Source organism: Brassica oleracea, chromosome C2 (assembly GCF_000695525.1).
Source record: "Brassica oleracea var. oleracea cultivar TO1000 chromosome C2, BOL, whole genome shotgun sequence".
NCBI lineage: Eukaryota > Viridiplantae > Streptophyta > Magnoliopsida > Brassicales > Brassicaceae > Brassica > Brassica oleracea.
Window position 1 is genome coordinate 26,632,384 of NC_027749.1, and position 27,875 is coordinate 26,660,258.

A 27,875-nucleotide genomic window follows, 5' to 3' on the forward strand; every position below is an offset into this window, starting at 1 on the left:
ATTACTCTATCTCTGAAGATTACAGGCTTGTTGGATATAGCGATAGCGATTGGAGTGGAGAGGTAGATGACCGAAAAAGCACAAGTGGCTTCGTGTTTTTCATTGGAGAAACCGCTTTCACATGGATGTCAAATAAGCAACCAATTGTCACTTTTTCTACTTGTGAAGCGGAGTATGTGGCAGCTACTTCATGTGTTTGCCATGCTATTTGGTTACGAAACTTGCTAAAGGAGTTGAACCTACCACAAGAAGAGCCAACGAAGATCTTTGTGGATAACAAGTCGGCATTAGCATTGGCGAAGAATCCAGTCTTCCATGATCGGAGTAAGCACATCGATACTCGTTATCACTACATTAGAGAATGTGTTACCAATATGGATGTGCAGTTAAAGTATGTGAAGACAAATGATCAAGTAGCTGATATCTTCACCAAGCCACTCAAGCGAGAAGACTTTATCAAGATGAGGAGCTTACTCGGAGTAACCAAATCAAGTTTAAGAGGGGGTGTTGAAAGTTAAACTTGATTTGGATCACATATTGGGCTAATAATTTACTAATCATTTTAATCCAAAATTTAGCCCAAATTCTAGAAAAATCTTCCACCTCCTTAAGTTAAAAAAATCCAGATATTATTATAGAAAAATCTAGATAATTAGAATAAAAAAAAATCTAGATATTATGTTAGAATTATCTAGATTTAAGATTAAAATATTTGAGATATTTTATATTGTGGAGGCTATAAATACCTTCACTTTCTTTCATTTTGTATCACCAAGAAATAATCCAAATTTGTAACAAGTAATAAAATTCTCTTCTAAGTTATAAAATCTTTCTTTTTCACAAAAGTTTTTTCTCTTCAAACACTTAAACACTTTCTCAATCTTTATAAAGTTTTTCATTCCAACAAAAGTTATAATCATATAGTTTTGGATGGATAAACTATATAATTATACTTGCTCAAAAGTTCCTGAATTTGTTAAGTTAAATGTCTGTTGGTTAACATAAGTGTCTTCAAGTATACACAATAAATTAGCTGGTCAAGCAAAACTGTATCCCTGATGTATAATGTAGACTAAAATAAGGCAGGATGCTCTCATTCATCTCTGACAAAGATGACCGAAGCTTTCTTTCACACCAACAAGATCATGCACATTAACAGAAGTTGTAACTATATCTTCCTTAGAGAGCCATTCTCTGCCTCTTCTCACGCTGACAGTAGTAGTCTACCTGAAGGAGACGCCAAATAAACACACCACAACAAGAGTGAGGTTGATGAAGACCGAACACAACTTGTATCAAAAGATGCACCCCTCGGACTGCTCTATAAATACAGACGAGATCTCGTTAAATCCATGATCAAAAAATATGTGAGCGTTTGGTGGAGATGAACAGTTCACCGAGTTGAAACGAGCATCTCACTACATCCGAAGACGTACGGTAACTGCAAACAAGAGAAACTAAACAAAAAGAGAGACGATGAATCTTTGCTTTTATCGACACATTGTAAATCAAAACAAATCCATGTGAGACAGAGAGACAGAGAAGATCTCTCTTCGTTGTAATTGAAACGAGTCACTGTCGTGGAGCCACCAGAACTGATAAATTCATGAAAGAAAATGAAGCAGACTAAATTTTTTGTGGGGATATGTTTTGGGTGATTAATAAAGAAGATTCACTTCGTCTGTCATTAGGATATGGTGAAGGATAGGGAAATCTAAATAAAATCTACTTAAGAGATTACATTATCTCATAGGTCATAGACGGGAGATTATATTGATAGGGGCAGCAGTGTCTTTATTTTTTGTTCAACAGTGCAACACAATGATTTAGGGTATTCGCCTAATTATGGAGTAAGTGGTGTGTAGATGATGCAATTTCCCTTGTTTTTCATTGGATTTGGGCTTAATTATAAGAAAAAATTATATATATATATATATATATATGCAAAGTTTAACTGATTTGATATATATTTTATATTTAACTCATACATTATTTAAATATTATATCTAAAATTATAAGTAATAAAATAATTTATAAATTTAGCAATTTATTTGCATTTTGTGAAATTTAACAATATTCAAGTACATCGTTTGAAGAAATATTTTTACTATTTAGATCTTCTGAAAGTTGTAAGGGTAAAAATATATTCTACTAGCATGGATAATTAAAGGTTTAGAGTTGTTATATAATGGAAAATCTAACGTGATTTAGTGTATTAGGAGTTTTTTTAATTAAAAAATATGAAAATGAAGATTTTATGGTATTTTAAGATAGTGATTTCTTTTATTGGTTAATCAATATTTTCTATAGAATATCATATTTTTCACTTAGGAGTAGGTGTTCGGGTATCCATTCGGATTCGGTTCGGTAGTATTCCGATTTAGGATTTCCAGGGTTACAAATTTCAATCCCATTTGAGTATTTAAAATTTTTGATTTGGGTTCATTTCGGATCTTGGTGGGTTTAATTTGAGTTTAGATTTCCCATTTAAGTTATTTTAAACGTTTAAAATTCAAATATATTTTAAATTTCTCAAAATTAAAATATAAAATTAATATATTACATATAAATTTGAATAATGTATGCTAAAATACCTAAATTTAACATAAAAACTGATTTAGCTTGAATATTGTTTTTTTATATATATTCAATATATATTTCAATTATTTTTGAGTTTTGAGTATTGTTTGGCAATTGTAGACATTTACTTTTGACTATTTATATATATTTCCAAATATTTAGGCAACTTTAAAATATCTTATGTATTTTATATATTTTATATACTAATATAATAAATATATTTAAGTATATAAATATATTTGGATATCTGCAAATATGTTCGTCGGAATAACCGAATGTTTCCGCATGAAGATGTTCGTCGGAATAACTGAATGTTTGACATTGTGAAGTAGTGTACTCATATGTCAAAATCAGAGTTAGTTTTGAATGAGAAATGGAGGTTCAAAGTGAATAATATGAAAAGTTTATAAAGCTATACATTTGGAAAGTAAAAATTCAGCAAATGTTTCACTTTGGATATGTGGGATTGAATTAGATTTAAATAAGTTTATTAGACAATGTGTCTATTTACTTATTTTATAAATCATATTCTTAATATTATTTTTATGTTTGTTAAATATAAAAATATAAAGCCATTAGAAAGTATTTTGTTGCATTTGATTTGGTCAACTGAACAAAATGAGCTTGAAAAATAATGTAGTCATTGATTGGTCAAAGGAATAACTCACCATAATGATAATCAATATGTTAGTGAATGATAATCAAAACGTTAGTGAATACTCCATATGTCACAGTGTACGTTTCAGACTTTGCAAGTTATAAAACAACACATGTGTTCTTATTTTTGATATATACAAATAAGAAAACAATTCTCCCCTCAACTATGTATAATCTTTTTTTCTTAGTTTTTGTGTCTGAGAGTACAACACAAAATTAAGTTAGATAAATTATGTTTTTTGGTAATGGTAAACAAAAACAATGTTGCAGTTGTATCCTGGGAATCTGAGCGCTATGAAACCATCACACTATGGGGCGTTTAAAGATTTAAGGAAAGAAATTAACCATCTCGACTCTGCAATTCTTCTTTATTCTTATATTTCGGTATTAGAATTTTAATTTATGTTCTTATTATTATTTACAAATATCAGTTGTTCTACGGTAGTGAAATATGTTCCTACAGTTTAAACATGAGTCTTTGTAATGAGCGAACAACATGGTGCTATATGTATAATGAGTTTCATTACAAGAGATTCCATGTTATGTAATGATGATGTGTTGCTCTTGTTTCAATAAAACCTTAGGTTTAAGTTATGTTGTGGCTATGTTTATATAAGACCTTGATTGGTAGAGTATTAACATCAGCAGTAGCAGTATGTTATAGAAGCAGTATGCTGCAGGAGCTGTATGCTGCAAGAGCTGTATGCTGCAGGAGTTGTATGCTTTTGCTAAACTGTTTAATAAGATAATTGGTATAATAGTATGAGTATGTTATTTAAAATTATTATAAAAATTAGTATATAATATATAATATATTTATTTTTAGTGAATATATTTCTAGTATATATATATATATATATATATATATAAATATATTAACATATAAAATTAAAAAGATATATAATTAATTTATTATATTTAATAATTTCAAAAATATGTTTATATAGAAAAGTATTATTTTAAAATAAATTTTATAATTAAAATATATATTTTTAAAAATAATTTTTCAAATTTAAAATAAATTAAAATATATAAATTAAATTATATTCTAAATGTGACATACTATTTAAAAAAAGATTTTTATTGTAAATTAATTTTAGAAATCAAAATTTTATTTTCTGGATATAAAAATAATTTTCTGATATTATTAAATAAAATAAATTAATTAATTATATATTTTATTTAATTTTATAAATTATAAATGTAAATGCTCTTCTAAGAGCTTCATATGAGAGCATTGGCCAGAGAACATTAACATTTAGTAAATGCTTCTCTAAATGATTTTCTAACAATTGTTGATTAGATAATGTAGAGCTTAATGCTAAAGCTAATACTCTACCAATCAAGCCCTAAGTGTAAAATATTTGGCCCTAACTATCTAAATATTGCTTTTGTACCCTTTTATTTTATCTGATTTTCAAATTAACCCCTAGTGTACTGAAATTGTGTACACATTAACAAGAGAAAAGAAAAGAGTTGGAGAGTTGGACTTTCCAGACGATCGGAGGATCTCTCGATGGCTATTGGTAGTTCACGGGATCATGACGTTGACAGTGGTCATCTCTTTCCTCTGCAGTCAATGGCCAACCTTCAAAGGCACACCTCACTACTTCATCACTCGCGGAGCCTATGACCACTTACTATAACTCTCTCCTCTCACCTCATTGAACATTCTTCCATTTACTCCAACGTTTGATCTTTGTTTTGATTTAGAGTTCCTCTGTTTTTGGTTTGCAGGAGGTTTGTCGGAATGGTGTTTGGCTCCAAGGGAACAGATGTTATCTTAACGGTGGAGCAGTTCTGTTGCGACCGTCCTAATCCCATATTGCAAGTTTGTATATTTCTTCTTGGTTTAGTACCGTTTGATCCATTTTAAGTAGCAGATGAATCTGATGCTGTGATTCATACTTTGATGCTTACCTGTGAATAACACAAAGTGGCGAACTTTATACTCTATTTTTTTGTTTGTTTTGTAGATCATATACATAGCTATTATCGGATCAGTATACTTTGTGATTGCAAAGTCTTCCTTCGTCTATATACCTGGATACTATATTGCCCATGTTCACAATAAAAATACCTATAACTTCCCAAACATTTCGATGGAGCCAACTAACCGTTCTCTGACTCGCCTTGACACCATGCCCGATGACATGTTGCGCCTCATCATCTCAAAAGTCGGTGCTACGTCGTCCACCGATTACTGCAACGCCGTGCTTACTTGCAAGAGTCTGAACTTTGGTTTAGATGATCCCTTGATTGCCAAGACCCTCAGCATCGCCCCTTTGGTGGAGAGGCCTCATCTAGCTAACGGGTATGAAAAAATGATGGAGAGCCTTTTGGCAGCGAACAACCTCGATGTGCATTACGTTAAGGGTATGTGTGAGTACTTTTATTTTGATAATCATTTTTTCGGACTCCATCACCTTCGTCTTGCCTCTAAAGGGGACCACAAAGAAGCTAAGTACCTTTACGGTTTTCTTCTCATGGCCTTGGGCATGATCGAGAAGGGCAAATAGATACTTACGAAGTTGACTGATGATGATGGCATCATCATTTTTTCATACTGTTAGCTAGATGAGGCCTCTCCACTAAAGGGGCGATGCTGAGGGTCTTGGCGATCAATGGATCATCTAAACCGAAGTTCATACTCTTGCAAGTAAGCCCGGCGTTGCAGTAATCGGTGGACGGCGCAGCACCGACTTTTGAGATGATGAGGCACACAACATTTCGTCTGGCATGGTGTCAAGGCAAGTCAGAGAACGGTTAGTTGGCTCCATCGAAGTGTTTGGGAAGTTAAAGTGATTTGAGTTTTTTCCTTTTCTTGGTGGTGATGTGTGGTGCTTTGGTCTGCTTATATAGAAGAGATGATCAGGAAAGAGTGAGGGTTTTTGGTTCACGTGGCTTAAGTGTAACGGATCAGAATTGAATCATCCCACTAGGCATTTGAAGAGCTTTTATTGTAAGATAGTAATGTCGCTAATGGATTTCGTACAAGGTGGATCGTCAAGGAGTTGGATCTTTCCAGACATTATTAATAGTCTTAACAATATTGGGTTCTCTAACATGTGCTAAATTGGTAAATATGTGGATGATAAATTTGGCGTTTATTCTTGGGAAAGTAGATAGCCAATAATTAAGTTCATAACATTACTTCAATCATTATTATTATTAAAACATGTTTTATTTCGATTAGCATTAATATTTAAATTTTAATCAGTTAAATGATTCATATATGTTATCTTTGCTATCAGACTTACTAATAAAAATGGTTTGGTTCATTCCCAAACTTCAATTACATTGTCAATTTAAATATAGTGATTTCTTTTATTGGTTAATCAATATTTTCTATAGAATATCATATTGTTTCATTTAGGAGAGTGGGCAGTATTCCGATTTAGGATTTCCAGGGTTACAAATTTCAATCCCATTCGAGTATTTAAATTTTTTTATTTGGGTTCACTTCGGATCTTGGTGGGTTTGGTTTGAGTTTAGATTTTCCATTTAAGTTATTTTAAACATTTAAAAATTCAAATATACTTTAAATTTCTCAAAAATTAAAATTTTTTTAATATATTACATATAAATTTGAATAATGTATGCTAAAATACCTAAATTTAACATCAAAATTGGTTTAGCTTGAATATTTTTTTATAGATAATCAATATATATTAAATTATTTTTTTTGTCTTGAGTATTGTTTGGCAATTGTAGACATTTACTTTTGACTATTTATATATATATTCAAATATTTAAGGCAACTTTAAAATATCTTATATATCTTAGATATTTTATATACTAATATAATTAATATATTGAAGTATATAAATGTATTTGGATATTCGCAATATTTTGGTTCAGATCAGGTTTGGTTTCGGTTATCTAAATACCAAAATTTTAAATCTATTCAGATATTTAATAAATTTTGGTTCGTGTTCGTAACTACTTTTTCGGATCGGATTCAAGTTTTTTGCCCAGCCATGGCTTCACTAGTATATTTATGTACATAGATAAAAAGGTTTGAAGTTGTTATGAGAAATCTAAATTTATTTCTTCTATTTCATTTTTTCAAAATTTAAAATACAGGAACAAAATGAAGATTTTATGGTATGTTAAGATAGTGATTTCTGTTTATTCGATAATCAATATTTTTTTATGGAATATCCTTTAACTAGGTAAGATTTGGTTGAATTTTTTTTAAATGAGAGATCACGATTTTGGTAACTACAGCGTGACTTGTTAACCGAAGGTGGGTGATTGTTTTGATATTTTAATATTCTAAAGGAAATTTATTTAATATAGTCTTCTATTTTATTTATTTATCTAATCTGCTTGGTTTGATTTTACATTAGGTTCTCATTTTGGACATTACATGTATACAATATTGTACAAATATGTAGAGCATGTAAGTTTTTTGAGTACCTAAAATAGTCATGATACTGAGTATATAATATATGTCATTTTGTGTAAAAATATGAATATGTTAAATCGTTCCCGAAGTTACCTTGAACCGGTTTGTTTAGATTATTAACAAAGGGTTAATGACTTGCATGTTTACATTTGTTTATAAACATATCTAATTGCTTATACTTGGTTTATATGTTTATTATTGTTTTATTATTTAAGAATAAATCGTTCCCTATTTAGAGTAAATCGGATTGGTCAGTTTTTAATTAATGGTTAGTGACTTAGTAAAATACGATTAAGTTTTAAGAGGGAAAGAACACCCCATGTATATTAATTCTGAAGCATTACAACATGTTTTCGTAGCTACGTGTTATCATTAGGGTGATTCTGAGAATCTTTAGAAAAATAAGTTGGTCCATAAAAATATTATATTATACTTTTTATTAAACTAACTATCAAATTGATTAGTAGTGCACAAAAGAATATTTTCAATTCATTCCTTAAATAAAAGCTACGGAATTACCGAATATGATAAACATATAATATATGACAATTAATTATTATGTATAATACATATTTGATAACAGTTGTGTATCCTCTCTCTTTTTGTTTAATTTTATATTATTAAAAAATTTAACAATCACATTAAGAAAATAATAATAAAAAATAGATTTCTTATATGTTATATTTTGAATTTTTTAAAAACAGTATAAATTATTAAAAAAGGTAAAAGTCTCATATTGAAAAATTTGTGATTAATTTTTTAAGTTTTTTTGTTCAAAAAAGATACAAATGATCACAAATCGTATGAATATGAAATCTCGTTAATAGTTATTTATAATATATATATATATACATTAATATCTATTAAATTAAATTATATTCTATATAAAAATATGTTAATTTTAAAATTTGCATTGAAAAATTATTGAGATCTTAATATTTTACTTTTGAAATTTTTATTGATAAATCTCACATAAAAATTTTGTGATTAAAAGTTTAAATTTTTGATACCGCAAATATATAAATGTTAATAAAATCATATAAGTAGGAAGTGTCAATAATAAAAATTTATATATAAAATAACTATATATATATATATATTTATGTCAATATCATTAAAGTTTAATTATATACCATATAAAGTAAATAAAATGATTTTTTTGATTTATTAACCAAAAACATGATTGTAAATAAAATATTGTATTGGTTTTGATTTATGTGCTTACTCTAATATATATAGTTTTATGTATACAAATTATTTTTTAAACTAGTGTTACTCCCATGCTATGCATGGATCAAATATCTTATATTTTTAATTATTTTATTATAATTTTAAATTTAAATAAACAGTATTTTACACATAAAGAACCATATATAATATTGAAGCAAATATGCTGAAACTGTTTTACAAAATATCTGATTTTCTAAAAAATAGATAGGCTCATATATGTTTGTAAGCATTTAATGTTATCATGAGTCTACAACATATTTTTAGAAAACAAACTACTATTTATGCAAACACTCATCAACTTTATACGAAACATAATTTTAGAAATCAAAATTTGTGTACTTTTTTATCCAAAAATCCGAGAGACCAGTACTCTAATTTTCCATTTTTTTGAAATTAATTGAGCTGGAAAATAGCAATATATTCTAGTGGCATCTTCAACCTAAATTTTGCGGATAGAGAGAAAGGATTATGTATTAGAGAAAAAGAAAAGAATTATTCTAAGAAAATTGATTGGAAAAAATATAAACCTGCAGCAGAGCTCTTTGGTTACACTCAAATTCATGATCTCTTTATGATCTCTTTTTTACATTTGTTCTCTACATTTAAAGCAAATATGTAAAAAACGTAATTTTTGTTGCACATGGATGGGTAAAACGTAATCCTTCATAAAAACGTGAACTTTATATTATTGTTGCAGGAAAACTTAAGATATATAACAATGGAACACTTACTTTTTCTTTTTGATGATGTGCTGTAGAGTGTAGACACGATGCAACAATGCACTGATTGTTTTTAAACCAAAAAAAATTGCACTGATTGTTTGTTATACGTAAAGCTTAGCCCTGAGTACAATTTAGAGAACATTAACCTTGATCGCCATGTGTCAAAAATTAGAGTCTCACCTTTGAAGACACGATGCTTAGTAGATACAATAGAGAGAAGAAAGTAATTTAATTTATAATAGAGATGAAGAAACAGTTTTATACCAAAAAAAAAAGAACACAGTTTCAAAATATATGAGTAGCGTGGGGTTGTTTTTTGAGAAAAATTAGGATAATAGGTAGTTGAATATTTGAATTGCTGAAATATAAGAAAAAATAATTGTTTTTAAAACTTTTGCAAGTGTTAAATTTTTTTAATTGTTTTTTAAAAAAATTCGACATGGCAATATCTGATTCACCAGGCAACCTGCGCTTTAGTATATAAGGAATATGTGATTTCTGATATGTTAGTTGATCCTCACAATTCCAGTAATACACTATTCTTTAGATCGAAGTGATTTTTAATATTGGAAACACTATATATATATATATATATATTTTTTTTTTTTCATTCAGATTAAATATTTTAGTCTTGGCTTTTATTCCTAAAAAACTTTTAATGGAATATCATGACATGATTCTAATCACCTCCTTTTGAGTTTGTTCAAAGAATGAGAGATTTGATCATTCGTCTAATGTTTGTTTCTCCCTAATACTCTATCTAGCTATTATAATTGTAAGAATGAGATATTTGAACTATTTATTATAAATTTTCTGGTTTATCATTTAATAAATTAAACAGTTATTACTTTATACATAGTTTACATATACTAGAATGGTAAAGTATTTTTTTTATCGGCATACTCTTAAGTAACTAAACCTCAAAAGTGTAAGTTAATAAAATAAGTAATTTATTTTGTTGTTCTAGAATTAGATGATTTCTAGACCGAACTCGTGAATATATACTAGATAGACATTTATATTTCGAGTCTGAACTTATATTCTATAACAGTTTGATATATTAGATTTGAACACTAACCTATGAATAGAGTTTCCCGGTGATATTTTTCAAAAATTTGATTCTTAGATATGTATCTAGAGTGGAAATAATTTTTACAAATGTCTATCTTTTTAAATTGACACTTATGTAGTTCACCAAATTCAAAGAAGAAGTTAAAAAAAAAAACAAAATTCATATAAGTGAAACATAAACGAAAATCAAACACAATTTTATAGAAGTATAAAATACAATCACTTATGCAGATTCAATAGTAAACAAATCGAGAGTAGAAAACCTAAACTCATTTTGGGATTTTACCATCAATGTTGTCTATCTGGTTTTTGTGATTTGTGTCAGCCGCAATTTTTTTTTTTTTGTGCATATGAAGTCTAAAAAATAATTAAAAAGAGTTGTAATACGTTAACTTTTCAACAACAATGATACATTTAAGAGACCAACATTTGTATTCGTTATTTTACAATTGATAAAGATTAAAATGTTGCAAAATGTTAAAATCATAACAAAGATTAATATAAAAAACTCATCTTGCATATCGGCGCGGGATATCTAGTTATTTAGTACTATGGTAAGATCGTAGGATGTTTCTCGGTTAATGATGAGAATTATATGATATGTCTTTAAATTTAATGACTTTCTAGTGAGAGTACGTTTTAAAATATCAAAAAAAGTTGTGATTTATATTTTAATAGATAAGATGTAAATTATCGGTTTATAGTCAACTTAATCCGCTCTGGAAGGGAAAAAATTGAGGTCTCGAGTAATTAACGGACGGACAAGTAGTTGTGAACCCCAACCAAAAGGAAATAATTAGTTTTATATCTAAATTACTTTTGAAATTTATATTCTTGATTTAGACAACATTTTCAGTTTCTTTTCCCAACAAAACTTTATTTTATTTGGTCTTATTCTCATCACAACGCTTAAAGAATGCTCATGATCATCAAATCAAGAAGAAGATGGATCCAAAGTTGTTGTTCTGTTTGCCACGAGGAGATGAATTGTTTAACCCCCTTAATACTGTTATAAATAAATCTTTAAAAGATTCAGAAACCAGAACACAAAGGAAAACAAGTTGCAGAGCCGTAGAAAGATCTACTGCACTTGAGCGAAAAAACCGCCTAATCCCGGGTGCAAGATAACCAAGGCGGGTCACTCCAGGGTTAACTCTGCTCTCACCTGAATTGTGGCAGAGCCGTAGAAAGATCTACTGCACTTGAGCAAAAAAATCGCCTAATCCCGGGTGCAAGATAACCAAGGCGGGTCACTCCAGGGTTAACTCTGCTCTCACTCAATCCAGGAGAGATGAAACTCTCAATTTGAAAACCAGAAAACTTTGAGAAAGAAGAAGAGATGATCAAATTGTGCCCCTCTTTCAAGCTCCAAACTTTTCTCTTTATAGTCAAAAGATCGTAACTGCTCAGGAGAAATCCTTGCCCATCTCCCCCACAATCACGTTCAGTTAACGCTTTTGGAAGCTCGTTCAGAAAATTCAGCCGCAAGCTTTGACTTCTTCTATTTCTCATAAAACAATTTCTTATCAAAACAATTAACTTGAACGATGAAAACAAAGTTTGAAACGACAAAACCCAATTTCATAATTAATAAAGCCCAATAGTAGAAACATACCCAACAAATACTCTGTTTATTCAAATGGGTTGCATTCTCGTCTTCTCTCAACTATTTTACCTCATGCTCAAACCATGTGGTCAAGCTGCTCCCGTCGCCCAGATTCTCGTAAGGAAAATTTCTTTTTTTTTTTGCATTACTAGAAATACCCGTTTTTAGGGCTCTCGAATGTTTCAGACTAATGTGATTGTTTTTTTTTCTCAGGCTGGTATTGTGTTGAGTCCTGTTCTGCTCTCAAGAATCCCTAAAGTTAAAGAGTTCTTCCTCCAGAAAGATGCAGCAGATTACTACTCTTTCTTCTCCTTCGTTTTACGAACATCTTTCATGTTCTTGATCGGTCTTGAGTTCGATATACAATTCATGAGAAGAAACTTCAAGAAAGTCTCTGTAATAACCTTGAGTTCCTTTTCGGCTTGCAGTCTCCTCAGCCTCGCCTTGGTCTATATACTCACCCCTTTGCTCCATATCAAAGAGGATTACTTAACGCTTTTCCTGACTCTTTTCGTTACCTTGTCAAACACGTCATCTCCTGTCGTCCTCCGTTCAATTGCTGATTGGAAACTCAACACATCTGAGATTGGACGGCTTACACTCTCCTGTGCGTTGTGCATCGAATTATCAGATGTCGTGATCTACACTTTAGTCATAGCCTCCATCTCTAAATCTATGATAGGTAATATCTTCTTGTTTATTTTCGCCACCGGAGCCCTAATCTTGCTCAACAAGTTTCTAGCTGCATGGCTCCCAAAGAGGAACCCTAAAGAAAAGTACCTATCAAAAGCTGAGACTTTAGTTTTCATCATCTTCCTTCTCATTATCGCCGTAACAATAGAATCCTATGATGTTAACTCCTCAGTTTCGGTTTTCACCATTGGTATAATGGTTCCACGACAAGGAAAGACACACAGAACGTTGGTTCAACGGCTTGGTTACCCTATCCACGAGTTTGTTCTTCCGGTTTACTTTGGTTACATGGGATTCAGATTCAGTATCACTGCGTTAACCAAACGTTATTACATCGGTCTCGTTATTATAGTGATTCTAGCCTTAGCTGGGAAACTTATTGGTGTAATATGCGCTTGTATGTACCTGAAGATCCCCAAGAAATATTGGCTCTTCTTACCAACCATTCTCTCTGTTAAAGGTCATGTGGGTGTTCTTCTTCTCGACGCAAACTACTCCAAAAAGGTATTTTCTTAACATAGTACTCTTAATGATTACCGCTACTTTTTAAAACTCTAATCATATTCTATCACCCTTCACAGCAAAATTGATTTTAGAATATGCCGTTTTTTACATTATTCACGCCAAAATAACAAAAGGATCTACTATATAGTGATTAATAACATTTATGATAGAATAGAGTTTTCATATTAATATGAAGTAAGATAGATGTTCCAACACAAAATCAACTGGATGTAAGTGGATGAGTTCATATCTCTAGTATATTATTTCAAATCATTTTAATCTTTTATATGAAATTTTGTTACTAATACATCCATTCGAAATGAGATAATGGTTCTTTAACTATATTTATGTAAAGGTCAATGCACCAACTTTTTGAATTAAATTCATTATGAATTCAATTGGGTTGGATGACATGGATGTGCTCTGATACTATATACAAGTTACTTAAAACCAGTTAACAATAACTGGGGTAAATCATATTTATATACTACTTATCCTTTCAAACTTTCCAATTTCTAGTGAGATTTTGTCCCTGGTAATTAGAATATTAAAGATGGCATACAAATATTATTTGATAACATTGAACTTGTTATTTGTCACAACACGCATAGTTTCGAGTTTTTCAAAAAATTGATTTGACTATATATTATATTATTATTATTATGCTATTTTCACATTCTTTGTGTGAATCTATATGTAGAAATGGTGGACAACAACAATTCATGATATGATGCTGGCATCGTTGGTGGTCACGACGCTAGTAAGCGGTGTCCTAGCATCTTTCTTGCTTAAAGCAAGAGAGAAAGACTTCGCTCCCCAGAAAACTTGTCTTGAATCTCACGACACTCACGAGGAGTTACGCGTTTTATCTTGCGTTTACGGAGTCCGCCACGCTCGTGGTACAATCTCTCTTATCTCAGCATTGAGCGGTTCTCATGGAGCCTCTAAGCCCTTCGCGGCTCTGCTTATGCACCTCGTACCACTCCCCAAGAAACGAAAATCATCAGAACTCTTGTATCACGAGCTCGGTGATGACGTGCATGGAGATGATGAGTTTGGAACCAACGATGGGTTAGAGATCAATGATTCGATTGATTCCTTTGCTAAAGACAGTAAACTCTTGATCCAACAGGTCAAGCTCGTGACCAAGATGCTTAACATGCACGTAGAGATATGTAACGCGACAGAAGATCTTCGCGTTTCGATTGTGCTTCTTCCGTTCCATAAACACCAGAGGATAGATGGGAAGACTACAAACGATGGAGAGATTTTCAGACAGATGAACAGGAACGTTTTAAGACACGCTCCATGTTCAGTTGGTATTTTCGTGGACCGGAACATAACCGGGTTTCAACAACCGCACGGGTTTGATTCGGTACAACATGTTGCTGCATTGTTCTTTGGTGGTCCTGATGATCGTGAGGCTTTAGCTCTATGCAGATGGCTAGCTAACAACACTCTGATTCATCTCACGATTATACACTTCGTTTCAGAGGATTCTCAGACAGAGAGTCCCGTTGGGAACACGACAACACAAGACAATAACGATTTTTTCATCGAGGTTGCGGGAAGAGATCAAACTGAATACGAAGCAGACCGAAGTTTCTTAGAAGAATTCCATAACAGGTAACTTACTGATACTCTTTTTAGTTCAGAACTCAATTTCCATAACAGAACCTTTTATGTTTCTGCAACAGATTTGTGACAACGGGACAAGTGGGGTTCATGGAGAAGCGTGTGAGTGATGGACCGCATACGCTGACGATTCTAAGAGAGATAGGAGAGATGTATTCACTGTTTGTGGTTGGGAAGAGCAGAGGAGACAGCCCTATGACGGTAAGAATGAAAGATTGGGAAGAGTGTCCGGAGCTCGGAACTGTCGGTGATTTCCTGGCTTCATCTTTAGATGTAAATGCTTCTGTATTAGTTGTTCAAAGACAAAGACATTCACATGATAACTTTCTAGATGATTAGCAAAACACATCTTAGATTCAGCCACTTTTCTAAAAATCGGTCCGGCAGCTTCTAAACACTAATTCTCTATAAGACGTCTAACAACCAACTAGCGATTTCTTGAACATTGGATTCAGCAGACTTCTGTAGGTTTATGAAGATATTACATTCACATATGAAACACACTGAGTATCAAACGGTTCAGACCCCTTACAATATTATTCAGTAAAGAAAAAAATAGATTTTGATGAAGCTTAATGTTCAGCAACTAGGGCTAGTCTTCAAGGCTTGGTCACTCTGCTCTTGTGCTTCCATTGTATCACAAAGACTTGAACCTTTAGTCTCAGGAAGAAGCAAAGCGAATAACCCGAGACCCGACACTACCAACCCGAAAACCGCAAAGGAGATGGAAGGCACATTTCTTCCAACAGAAGCAATGATTGGACAACTAGCTCCTCCAAGTACAAGTGATTGTCTAAGCATTGTTGTCGCGAAGTTCCTCACGCATGTTGGGAACATCTCAATCATATAAACAGCCATCAAGTTAAACCCGATCCTCGCACAGAAGAAAGAGCCTAGTTCTAGAGCAAAAGCAATGTTTGTTCGCTCGAAAGTGGTCATGACGAAACAGAGGACTCCTAATGCTCCTCCTAGTAAGCAGTTCACAAGAACAGAACTTCTTCTGTTAAATTTCTCTAGCAAGATTGGTGTGATAACAAAGGTTGGTAGCTCCACCATTGCGTTAAGTGCTTCACTTAGATAGATGTTCACTTTTATGTCTCTAACCGCTAAGGGAACTCCATAGTACATCATTCCTAACCCAAACATTATGATCATAACAACCACTATTCTTCGAAAAGCCCATTTTCTGATGAACATGTCCTTGATGGAGCTGCTTGGTGATTGTTCTTTTGAATGTAACCTAGAAGATACTGATTCCAAATAATCTCTGTTCACAGGTGAAAGTCTTTGGAGCACTTCAATGGCTTCTTGGTTCTTTCCTTGCACATGAAGCCAGCGAGGAGACTCTAGGGCCAAGAAGTAGATGCAAACACTGTGGATGGCTGCTGGAACGGATGTGCAGAGATAAAGAACTCTCCAAGAAGCGTGTCTAACAAGGTAGGCTATTCCAGATAGAGACATGAACCCTAGGACAAACAGAGTAAACGGAATCATAGTAGCTCTAGGTCTCCATTTTGTGGAAACTCGCTCACTTATCAGATTGATTGCGTACGTCCCGGTCTGTGAACGTGCGAATCCGATAACGAACTTTAAGAAAGCGTAAGTCCATATGTTGGAGGAGAAGAAGATTGAGATTCCAGTGAGTGACATTGCTAGGGTGGTGAAGAAAAGAAGTTTCTTGCGTCCCAAGAAACTATCCGGAACCAAAGCCATGAAAACGCCTCCAACGATAGAACCCATGTAGAAAGCAGACGTAGGGAGACTTCTGAGGAAGGAGCTCGAGCACTCGAGTTCGAACTCTGAAATGGCGGATTTACCCTTGAATCCGCCGTCCCATTCCCAAGCTGACCGAGGAAGTTTACAGATCTCGGTGGTGGTCGAGGGATTGCAAGCCGTGTGGTCGAGACAGTGCCACGTGGGATATGCATCTGTGAAGACGGTGATGAATATCTGTTGCGAGTCGAAGGCTAAGGCAAGCCCGACAAGAAGTATCTGTAAGAACTGTGGGAAGGTGAAACCAGACAAGCTCTCTTCGAAGATCTTGTGGAAACTCAAAGAAGGAGAAGTACCTTCGTCTTCAATATGGGTTAATAGTGGTGCTGATGAATCCCCCATTGTTGCTCACTTCAGTTGACTACTCTCTCTGGTAGTGAGAGAATTATTAGATGAAAAAATAAACAAAGAACTTGGGGAAAGTGTATAATCTTGAACCTGGTTGTATATTGTTTGTTTATCAATAAATTTTCAAAACTCGCATAAAATGTGTGATCGAAGACTCGACAGATTGTGATCTTAAATGACACTGATTGAGATTTGTATGTATATTGTCTGACCAATAAATAATTGAAGCATGTGTGTACATATTTGCTTACGTAAGTGCACACGACATAACATCATTCATGTTATGTGTGTATAACTCATATATGGGCCTCTAAGTAAGCTAAGCTCAAATTGAAACTGAAATCCCCACTTTGGTTCATGACATGTGCTGCTTCCACTTGTTGCTAGGGTCAGCCTAGGGAATGGGTCAACTCCTTTTAATTCTTGTCATCTCGCCAAGAAGTTATTATGGAAAAGAGAAATAGCAAATACAGAAAGTGACTATCAAAGTGAATAGTGACGATAAATTTTTGGCTTATAAGGTTAACCATCTTCATCTACCGTTCACCACCATGCTCACTAGTGACCTACCACCTTGTGTTGAAAGTTTGAAACACGACCGGATATACTGGGATGAAACGTTTAGTTTGATCCTCAAATCTTAAAGAGTTAATATACACTAAGGGCATTGCCTCCGCGCAAGCGCGAAGTTTTGGACAAAGTTTTTGTTTTATCTCAATATTTGCTAGGGTTATTGTAGTTGTGAATTTTGCGTTTTGAGTTGTTTTTCAAGTCTTTTTATTGTTATAGGGTTGGAATTGTGATGATGAATTGTGTATGCATTGTTCTCCACTTATGAAGTACTAAACTGTGTTAGTAATGTGATTGATATAGTTCGTGGTGTTGTTTGCTGTGTCACTGAGACTTATTGTTTGTTTGTCTTTTTAATTTGTTTCTTGTACTATTAAGAGTACATAAATTATATTAAAGTTGTTTAGAGTACATTTTCTTTCTGAATATTTTTTTTCCAGTTTAGTTGTGTAAGTTTTGTGTATTAAGTAATAATTTTTATTATCCTTATTATGTTTGTTATATGTTTCTTTTTTATTCTTAAACTTGTTGCTCTTACCGGATCTTTAAAACAAATACATGAAGACTTGTAGAAATAACTATAAAATGAGTGACAGTTCTGAGTATTTGGGCATTAATGGGTTTTATACGAATTTATGTATTTCTCATAAGAAGACAATAACATTGACCTGTTGACATTGGGCATGTAAGCTGTTTTTATAAGACAAGAGGAGTGAGCAGGTGGAGATGTTGTTGCCGCCTTTGTGTCTGTCGGGATTTTATCTTGTATCTTCTGGTTTGGTTGTGTTTGTTTCTCTTTTATTTGATGGGTAATTTGTAAACAAAAATCATTGTTAGTTGTATTTATCAGAGTTCGTAATATACTTTGCTTTTTTGTTTACGTAATTTCACTGATCTTGGTTGTCGTCTTCGTCTTCTTCTTTGCGAAAGTAAGTTTGCAAATTGTTAAATAGTTGGCCGTGTAGTTTGTATTTGTTTAGCTGACTCGATGTATGTGTCGTTGAGTTTTAGTTGAGGTGATTGATTTGGTATATTTGTTTTGAAGTTTATTTCTAAGATTAGACAAAAAGGAGAGGTGATCATTAATGATTTGTCTTTTTTGAAATTCTAATTTTTGGTGTTTTGATTGTTTGGGATGTTGTGGTTTCTTTTAAGTTGTAAAATAAAGGTTTGCGTAAAATTAGTTTGATAAGTAAGGGAGATAAATTGACGACCACATATTTTGGGTAGGAAATATTTTTGATTATTGATGTTCGCACAATATAGATAATAATATAAGGGAATTGTGTGTTGATTGTTTCTTACGGATCAATGAGAAGACGGATAACGACTCGGGTTGTTTCTTTGGTAAGGTCAGAGCCCTGGACAGAACAGATTTGCCCAACCACATCTGCGAGTTTAAATATCAGTTATGATATCAAAACATAATATAAACACAGATGCAATATGATAATATACCTGGGAGTTCTAGGTTTGTGTTCGCAATCACTTGGAAATTGTCAAACAATCTAATTATGACTGGAGATTGATCTTAGGAGCATCTGTGATGACTTCATCAATAATAGTTGGTGAGATGAAAGGAATGAGAAATGAATGATCAGTTATCTTGTACATGCTTGAGCACCTATCAACCTCAAAACGATCGACTTACACAATGGAACCGGGTTTCAAAGATGGCATGTAATGATTAGCACGTCCGGCGGGAATAAACTCATGAATCACATAATCTGCAAATAATATTATTCAACAAAGAATCATGAAATCAATTAAAAATAATCTATATTATTTTCCTTCCCTAGGCCCGGCCAAAGGAGAAAGCCGAAGAAGCAAGGGTTTCCGACCTTCATAAATATATATTAGTTTCGGTCATCAATGTACAAAGTATCCTTTAGTTTAGTGGTATAAATTTTGGTGTTTATATCTCAATAACCCGGGTTCGAGCCATAGACTTGACACTTTTTCACACTTTTTTAAAGTGGGACCCACAAAATGCTGACGTGGCGTGCTGAGGAAAGAGCAAAAACTCAATAATTATAATATAGATTATAATTTTCATTTTTGTCACTAAATGTTTATAGTTTTTGTTGAAATGAAATGGATATTCAAACACGAGTTATGTTATATGTTATAATATTTATTTATATATTCATTGGGGTTCTATATTGTGTTTTATAATAGGGCTTATTGGCGTAATAGCCATATTTTAGAGGGAAATCAAGAGAATGGACATGATTTTGACATAATGTAGTGACTGTCTTTTTTCCATCATTCCAGCCGGTTATACCCTTCTTAGTAACAGGTACCCGGTTCCTTCACATAAAGTAAACGACGTGGTGATTTTGTGACTCATAGTAACAATGAGAGAATTTTGAAAGCGCGTGAAATGAAAATCAAAGGAAGGAAAATATGCAGAGAGAGGAGTAGATGAAAAACAGAAGTGTAAAAGAAACAACGTTAAACAAACGGAGAATGCAAGAATCATATTACCATACTATATATTTTACATAGAGTAGTAGAAATACATATATAGTTCCAATTCAAATAGCATATACATAATATAGCGACAGTTGATGTCAGCATAAATAAACTGATGCACTTACTCAGTCACCCAACTTGGAAATAGAACATCTCCGCTCAGTCACCCAACTTATGCTTGTTCCATTTCATATGAGGGTATTTACCATTCTATATGCAAGAAATAGAATAGATTTATAGTTTATTATTTACTAATTTAATCACGAACAAAGACAGTGAAGTGTGCGGTTTGGGAGAGGCGATGATATAGTTAGTGCAATAAATTTGCAATTGTGGGTTACAACTCTTTCGTATTAAAGAGTAGGGGAAAGCCACGTAGAAAGTTAGATTTACTGAAGATATTTTTACTGTGGAGAGGTAAACGAGTGGTGGAAATTAGCACCGCTAATCTTAAATGGTGTATTCCATATAATAATCACTGTAATCTATGTGAAGACCCTCATAAGCAACAAAGTGAAGGAAGTTACAGATTCACTGCTTGGAAGCAAGAAGGAGGTAAGTTCGTGTAATGGAATAATACTATTCTGAATCTGTAATGGAATAAATTTTGAAATATAAATGGATTTCCACTTACTTTTAATTGCAGATGAATAGCGAAGATAAGGTTTTACTGGTTGTTGGATCTTGGGTCAGTGGCAGACATAAAAAATGGGTGTTCAAACCAGACCATTCCTTCATTGGTGAGCACTACATTAACCTCTACCGTGATATGAATATGTCTGATTTAGTCAGAGGAGTAAGAGAGAAGATAGATCCAACTTATGAAGGAGTCTAATTGAAACTATCTTATCAATACTACACTTGACATCAAACACTAGCTGCAGAGTACAACATGTATATATTTAAGTATTATAATGAGAGCTTGGAGACATGTATTTACATTCATAATGAGCCAGATGAAATACAAAACTAACTGATGTGATAATAGAACAGTTGAAAGTAATCACTAAACCCAAGTTAGGGGAGTATAAACCCCAAGACATAGGTAACGGAACCCAAACCTTTTTGAAATTAAATCCATCTGGCATACTAGGGGACATATGTATTTAGATGCTTCATGAGAAAAATCAAATACAAAGATAGGGGTATGATAATAGAACACTTGACATCAATTACTAAACCCAAGATAGGGAAATATAAACTCCAATCCAGCACAGGGAAGCGAAATCTTTGGTAAACTAAATACACGTGCATTAATACACAGATAAGTATTTACATTCTTAATTAGCCACACGAAATATATAACATCAGCTTCTGGTAATACAACAGTTGAGTATAAACACTAAACCCAAGTTAGGGAAATATAAACCCCAATACATAGGGAAACCACATCTTATGGAAATATAAACCTCATGACCACATGAAATATGTAGTGGGAAACGTAGATACAAATCTTAGAGTGACATGTATATATTGTTGTACCTTTTCCATTCCATATACTGTATACTATGTCACTTGGATACAAATCTAATGGGGGAGTGGTAAAACTACACCTCATACTCCAATGCACTCTTTATCACTTCAATCCAACAGAGATTGAAATAGTTGCTAACCCTTTTCTTGCCAGTGGGTTCACAGTCTGTCTCAAACAATCTACTTGGAATCTCTAACTCGCCAATAACAAACCTGGATGTTATCAAAAAAAGATAGACAAAGAGTGAGGATGGTTCATTTTGGAAAATGCAATATATAAATGAACAATGAGCTAAACAGAGGATGAACCGGGAGAAGAATGAAAAATCATTATGAGCGGCTTTACTATTCGATATGAAATGGAATACTTTGAAAGGCATACTATTTAACTTGTTTATAATATCTGAATACTATTCCACTTGTTAATAATAGGAACAACAAAACGTACATGAAGAACCTACTAATCAAACCACACCCAAACACCAATTGCAACAAATCAAGAATAATGAAAACCTATAGTCTACGACATACAATGGTATAGTGGGTGACGAATACTATTACATTTGAAATAGAAACCGGATCCGGAAACTCATACTATGTGTACTGACAGGGTAATTCTAATGAATGATATGCTACAATCTGCCCATGAATTACTACACCACTTATTTAGAATATCCGCATACTATTCCAGTTGTTAATAATATGAACAGTATAACGTACATTAAGCACCTACTACTTAAACCACACCCACACACCAGTAGCAGCAAAGCAAGCATAATGAAAACTTATACTATACTACATACAATGGTTGAGTGGTTGCCGAATACTATGACATTTGAAATGGAAACCGAATCTGAAAATTCATACTATGTGTACTGACAGGATAATTCTAAGGAATGATATTCTACACATCTTCATATGAATTACTACACCACATAGTTCACATCATCGACATGAAACAGTTCAAATTTAAGAAACCCTCACACAACCCGAGAAAACTCAAACCCTAAATTAATTTAAGAAATTCCGACCTCCGAGGACGGAATTCCGTCACCGGAAGTATGGTATCCTGGTTCCTTCACGATAATACAGACAACAAGTAAAAACCCTAATTTTGACGAGATGGAAAAATCAAATCAGAGAAATAGAGAAGAAGCATATGGAGTCCTGAACTTACGGCGGTGTCAGAGATTTGAGAAACCCGCTACGCTATGAAGTTGGAGATACCGGCGGTTTAACTTGCCTCCGCCGAGACCGGATGCAGTAGCGAAGACGGAGACGAAACCGTTAAGCAGTAGAGAAGACGGAGACGATCAGAAGAGAGAACGACGGAGATGCTCAGGGGATTGCATGCGGAGGCGAGCGGGTGGAGGAGAATTGCGGCAGGGGCATCTGGAGTGCGAAGAACCACTGATGAAGAAAATGAGAATGGAGGTTGTGTGGAAACGGAGAGGACACGATTTACTTTAGGGGTAAAAAGTATTTTATTTTTAATTTTTTTTTCTAACAAGTGAGCCGGTAAATTGGAGAGGGTATCACAGTAATATTATGTATATAAGACGCCGTGTATGCATCCGTTAGGATAAACTGTTAGTCTGCTAATTACGGTTTTTTTCATGTCTATAAGCCCCAATTTTTCTTTATAATACAATATATATTCTCCTTTCAGGAAAAAAAGAAAAAAAAAAAAAAAAAAAAAAAGAAGAAGGGGGAGAAAATGGAATCCAAGGCCCAGATCGTACGTAATGAGGTGCCTACAGATGATTGTTATTTAACTTGCATGGGAAAATGTGCATAGACCATCCATGAGAGTATGAGACCGTTACCTTTATTACTTTTATTTATTTATTATGAGTACTTTAGTTTGCTTAACAACCATAATAATTAGCATATGATATGCGTACAAACATTAACTTTTGTTACTAATGGTATTATTTATTTAAAATTATGCTATAGAAGTAAAGCCACGATCAACATGCACGTTTAGGCATGTGAAACGCGAAAAAGATGCACAGTGAGATGGATAAATACTTAAAGCACTGAATACTTGTAATATTTAACTTATGGTTGGTATTGTGACTGAATATTCACTGTACATGCATCATATTGACATCGTCATTTCAGATCCATGTTTTAAAGAACCAAACCAAACAGAAAAATGAGGTTCAATTCATACTATGATCCAAACAGATCATATATTTTGAGAACTGAAAAACAAAAATCATACTTAATGATTACCAAAATTTATATAATATATAGGTTACGTACTTATAAATATTAATTATATTTAGTTTTAAAATAATTTTCATATTTATAAAATAATATTTATAAACTGAATCACCCAAAGAAATCAAATTAACCAGATACTTTTTATTCTAATTATTTTTAAAAAATTATCTGAAGTATCTGATTTTTTTATCCGAAAATTCAAATTGATATTTAACTAAAAAATTGAATTATTCGGTTTTTTAACCCAAACTAACTGAAAAGCTAAAATTGAACCGAAACTAAATTATACCCAAAATTATTTTAGAGATGTTACCGGTTCTCAACTTCGGTATCCAAAACGAAAACTGAAATAATCGAACCCCAAAATGAAAACCGAAATAACCAAATCAAAACCAAATTAAATTTCCTAAATAACACATGGTATATCTCAAGAGCTAAATAACCGAAATAAACCAAACTGAATTGATATCCAAAATTCCCATGCCTATTTTATATAATGCATCTTCAACCGACGTTGCTTATCAAACCATAACAACTAATTCAACGCTAAAAACACTATATACTTCTATTTTATTAGGTTTATAAATATATACATATATAATCATTCTTTATAGCGTTGATATATGACGCTTTTCAGAAACAATAATCAAACGAAATTATTTGATATTTCATTTAATTTTTATTAATTCGCCATGGCATTTCCTGTCTCCTGAGTATTAATCCATATATTGGAAATTACAAAAGGTCATGTTGATTATCACTCGACTAAAAAAAATAAAAATATAGAGTTGTATTAATTTAATAATTTGTTGTGGTACAAAAAAATCTATCTGGAAGAAATGCATGGATAGAGTATAGTATAAAATGTCTGGATTAATTAATGACATGCAAATTGATTTTCTTAATCTCATTAAATAGATTTGATCAATAGGATAGCAGAGGAACGTAATTAGAGAGAGGTGTGGCCGTGTGGGGCTAGGTAAAAGGAGAAGAGAAGCTTCATCGAGAAGTGCACACATGGGAGTGCGTTTATATCTCTATCTGTATATGCTTCTCCTTCAATCCTCCTCTTTTTGCCTTTTGTTTTCTCAGCTTTTAAAGAGAGAAGAGACTGAGAGAGCTTTCTCTTTTAGATGCCAGACTGCCAGTGATGACCAGATCTTTATATTTTTCTATCTCTATATAACCAACAAAGCAAATCAGTATATATAATAGTACATAATGAGCCGTAATTTGAATTTTGTTGTGACGTTAGATGCGTTTATCAAGTAATTAAACAAATGTCAGTCGTTATCAAGGCCAAACTTTTGATTTACAAACACTTTAATTAATTAAAAGTTTAAGACTTAAGACCGAATGTACTAATATTTGAACTTATTGGTGGTCATATGAAGAAAAAAGAAAGAAAGAAAAGAATAAAAAACAAAGATAACTACGGAAGGAAAGATAGATATTCAGTGTCGGTTAGTTTCTTATGACAAGTTCTTTTTTTTTCCTTTCTTTTGGAAAGGATGTTGTAGCTATCAATCTCTACACATCCATACTTACTTACTTAGACGTATGAAATCAAGTGACTATATACATTTGAATCAAAGTGTACAGCTTTTCTTGCTGTTTGCATGTGGATTTCCCAAAACCCTAAAAACCTTTTGCTTTGATGGGGATCATCATCATTGTAACTATCTCTGTCCTTGACCCTAAAAAAATACTATCTCTGTCCTTCTTTTTCTTATTTACTCATTAGTTTTTTTTTACCATACTTTAATTTTAAGTGTGGTTTGAATTTTAGTTTCCCCATGCAGATATCCCATTTTAGCGTAATCATATATAGGGCATCAACTAACTTGAGATAGAAATAACTAACTCATGAAAAAGCAAAGGGCCCTTCAAAAGCTTTAAAATATCGTACATGCCTTGAAACATGAGCGATCTCTATTCGGTACCCATAAATGTTAATTATTTTTCCTACAAATGTTACGGTCCTGCATGGGGTATATATACTGACTAAGGCATATTATATGTGATATAGATATACTGGTTGAACATATGTATTTAAACTTTTGTAAATCGTAAAATAAAATCATTGTTATAAATCATATTGTGTATGTCCATAACCGGTCCGGTTCATAATCGGTCCAATGCTAAAGAGAGAGAGTCAGTCGTGAGGAGAAAGAGAGAGAGAGAATCGGCATCTTGCTTTTCCTTTGTTGGTTTATGATTTGAACTATTTCTTTAGTCTTTCCATTATTCTATGACGGTGTAATTCCCTATATATAAAAGACTTCATATGTTTATGAATAAGAACATCTCATCCCGCATTCTCTTGTTTCACAACACTTTATCATCACGATTACTCTAAGAACCCTAAGCTAAAATCCCGACGGTAAAACCCGAAACCTAGCCGGCGATAACCCCATCCCGATCGCGAACCAAAACCCGATCGAGAACATCTCATCCCGCATTCAAACCGTTCCCCGATCCATCCAGCTCGTGACGATACTCAGCTCAGCTCGATACTAAGCTCGATAGCCAGCACGTTCGCGACCCGTCTCAGCTTCAATCCGTTCGCGACTCGACGATCTCAGCTTGCGATCTCAGCAACGATCAGTTCCAGCTCTCGACCCGATCAGTTCCAGATTGTGACGATCAGCAAGCAATCCGTTCGCGGCTCATCTTTATTCGGTGGTCCATTCAACCCGACTTGAGGTTTAGGTAAAACTAAAACCTAAGAACCAAACCCTAAGGCAATAGATCCAATCCCTAATAACCTAAATTGAATCTTATTGATTGATTAAAATCGAAACCCTAATAACCTAAAGCCTAGCCGCATATATGCATAATGCATATCTCGCAAACCCTAATTTGAAATCGAAATTGATTTGATTGTTTATGTGATTGAATGTTTTGAATCTGATTATAATCACATAGAACCAATTGCTAGGATTGATTAAACTCATTCTCGAATTTGGTTGATTGAATTGATGAACTAATTGAATCTTGAGATAGAAATCGCCTAAGTTGATTAGTTCTGATCTTGTTTTAAGTCTTGAATCCGACTGGCCTTGTTCATATTGAAACCCTAATTGCATTAATCTCATTGAAAATGATCGTTAGGTTGATAGTAACTAAATCCCTTGATGCACTGATTGATTGTTTTATTGAGGTTTCATGTTTCCATGATCACTTAGAAATCGTTTTGCTAAGATGAATAACCGATTGCATTAAGATCATATAGAAACCAGTTGATAAGATTGTTCATCCTTGTCTTGGTCGTGCGGCTTGCATCATGTCTCGTTTGGCCATGCGGCTTATCATGCATCATATCCGTTTGGTCGTGTAACCTCATCCGATTGTTTTGATTGCATCTTATAGAACATTTAACACTATAATCCTAAGATTGAAACATATAATTTCAGATGTCAAAAATCAACAACTTGGATTTTGTTGCCCTAAATCTTTCTGGAGATAATTACTTGCAATGGGCACTTAATGCTAAGATCATCCTGAAATCCAAGAGACTCGGTGAATGTATCACCGAGGACAATAATGCAAGTGAGAAAGATAGATACAGAGCTATATTGATTATACGCCACTACAAGAAAACAGAGGGATTCTGATGGTCGAAATCGTCGAAAATTCGTCGGAATAGACCGATTCCGACGAATTTCCGACGAACCTGTCCGTCGGTATCGTTTCGTCGGAAAAAAAAAAATTCGTCGGAATTTCGTCAGAACTTCCGACGACTTTCTGACGAATACCGAGAAACGTCATTCTGACGAACTTCCGACGATATTACGATGCGGATACACGAGACCAGAGTTCATCGGAAAAACTACGTACCGACGGAGAACGTTCGTCGGACAATTCCGACGTAGAGTGTTCCTCGGTGTATTCCGAC

General features: G+C 33.2%; 2 protein-coding genes across 2 annotated transcripts; one reads left to right on the plus strand and one right to left on the minus strand.

Annotated features, from left to right (window-relative positions):
• Positions 1–11,616: 11,616 nt before the first annotated feature.
• LOC106325766 (cation/H(+) antiporter 2-like) lies at positions 11,617–15,448 on the plus strand. The gene is made up of 5 exons (XM_013763816.1): positions 11,617–11,672; positions 12,292–12,394; positions 12,491–13,474; positions 14,175–15,100; positions 15,172–15,448. Exons 1-5 carry the CDS (start codon positions 11,617–11,619, stop codon positions 15,446–15,448), a joined length of 2,346 nt encoding a protein of 781 aa, XP_013619270.1.
• A 111-nt stretch (positions 15,449–15,559) lies between these two features.
• On the minus strand, positions 15,560–17,410 carry LOC106321099 (organic cation/carnitine transporter 5-like). Its single transcript, XM_013759417.1, has one exon. The coding sequence runs from the start codon at positions 17,222–17,224 to the stop codon at positions 15,689–15,691; it is 1,536 nt and encodes a 511-aa protein (XP_013614871.1). The 5' UTR covers positions 17,225–17,410; the 3' UTR covers positions 15,560–15,688.
• Between the last annotated feature and the right edge of the window lie 10,465 nt (positions 17,411–27,875).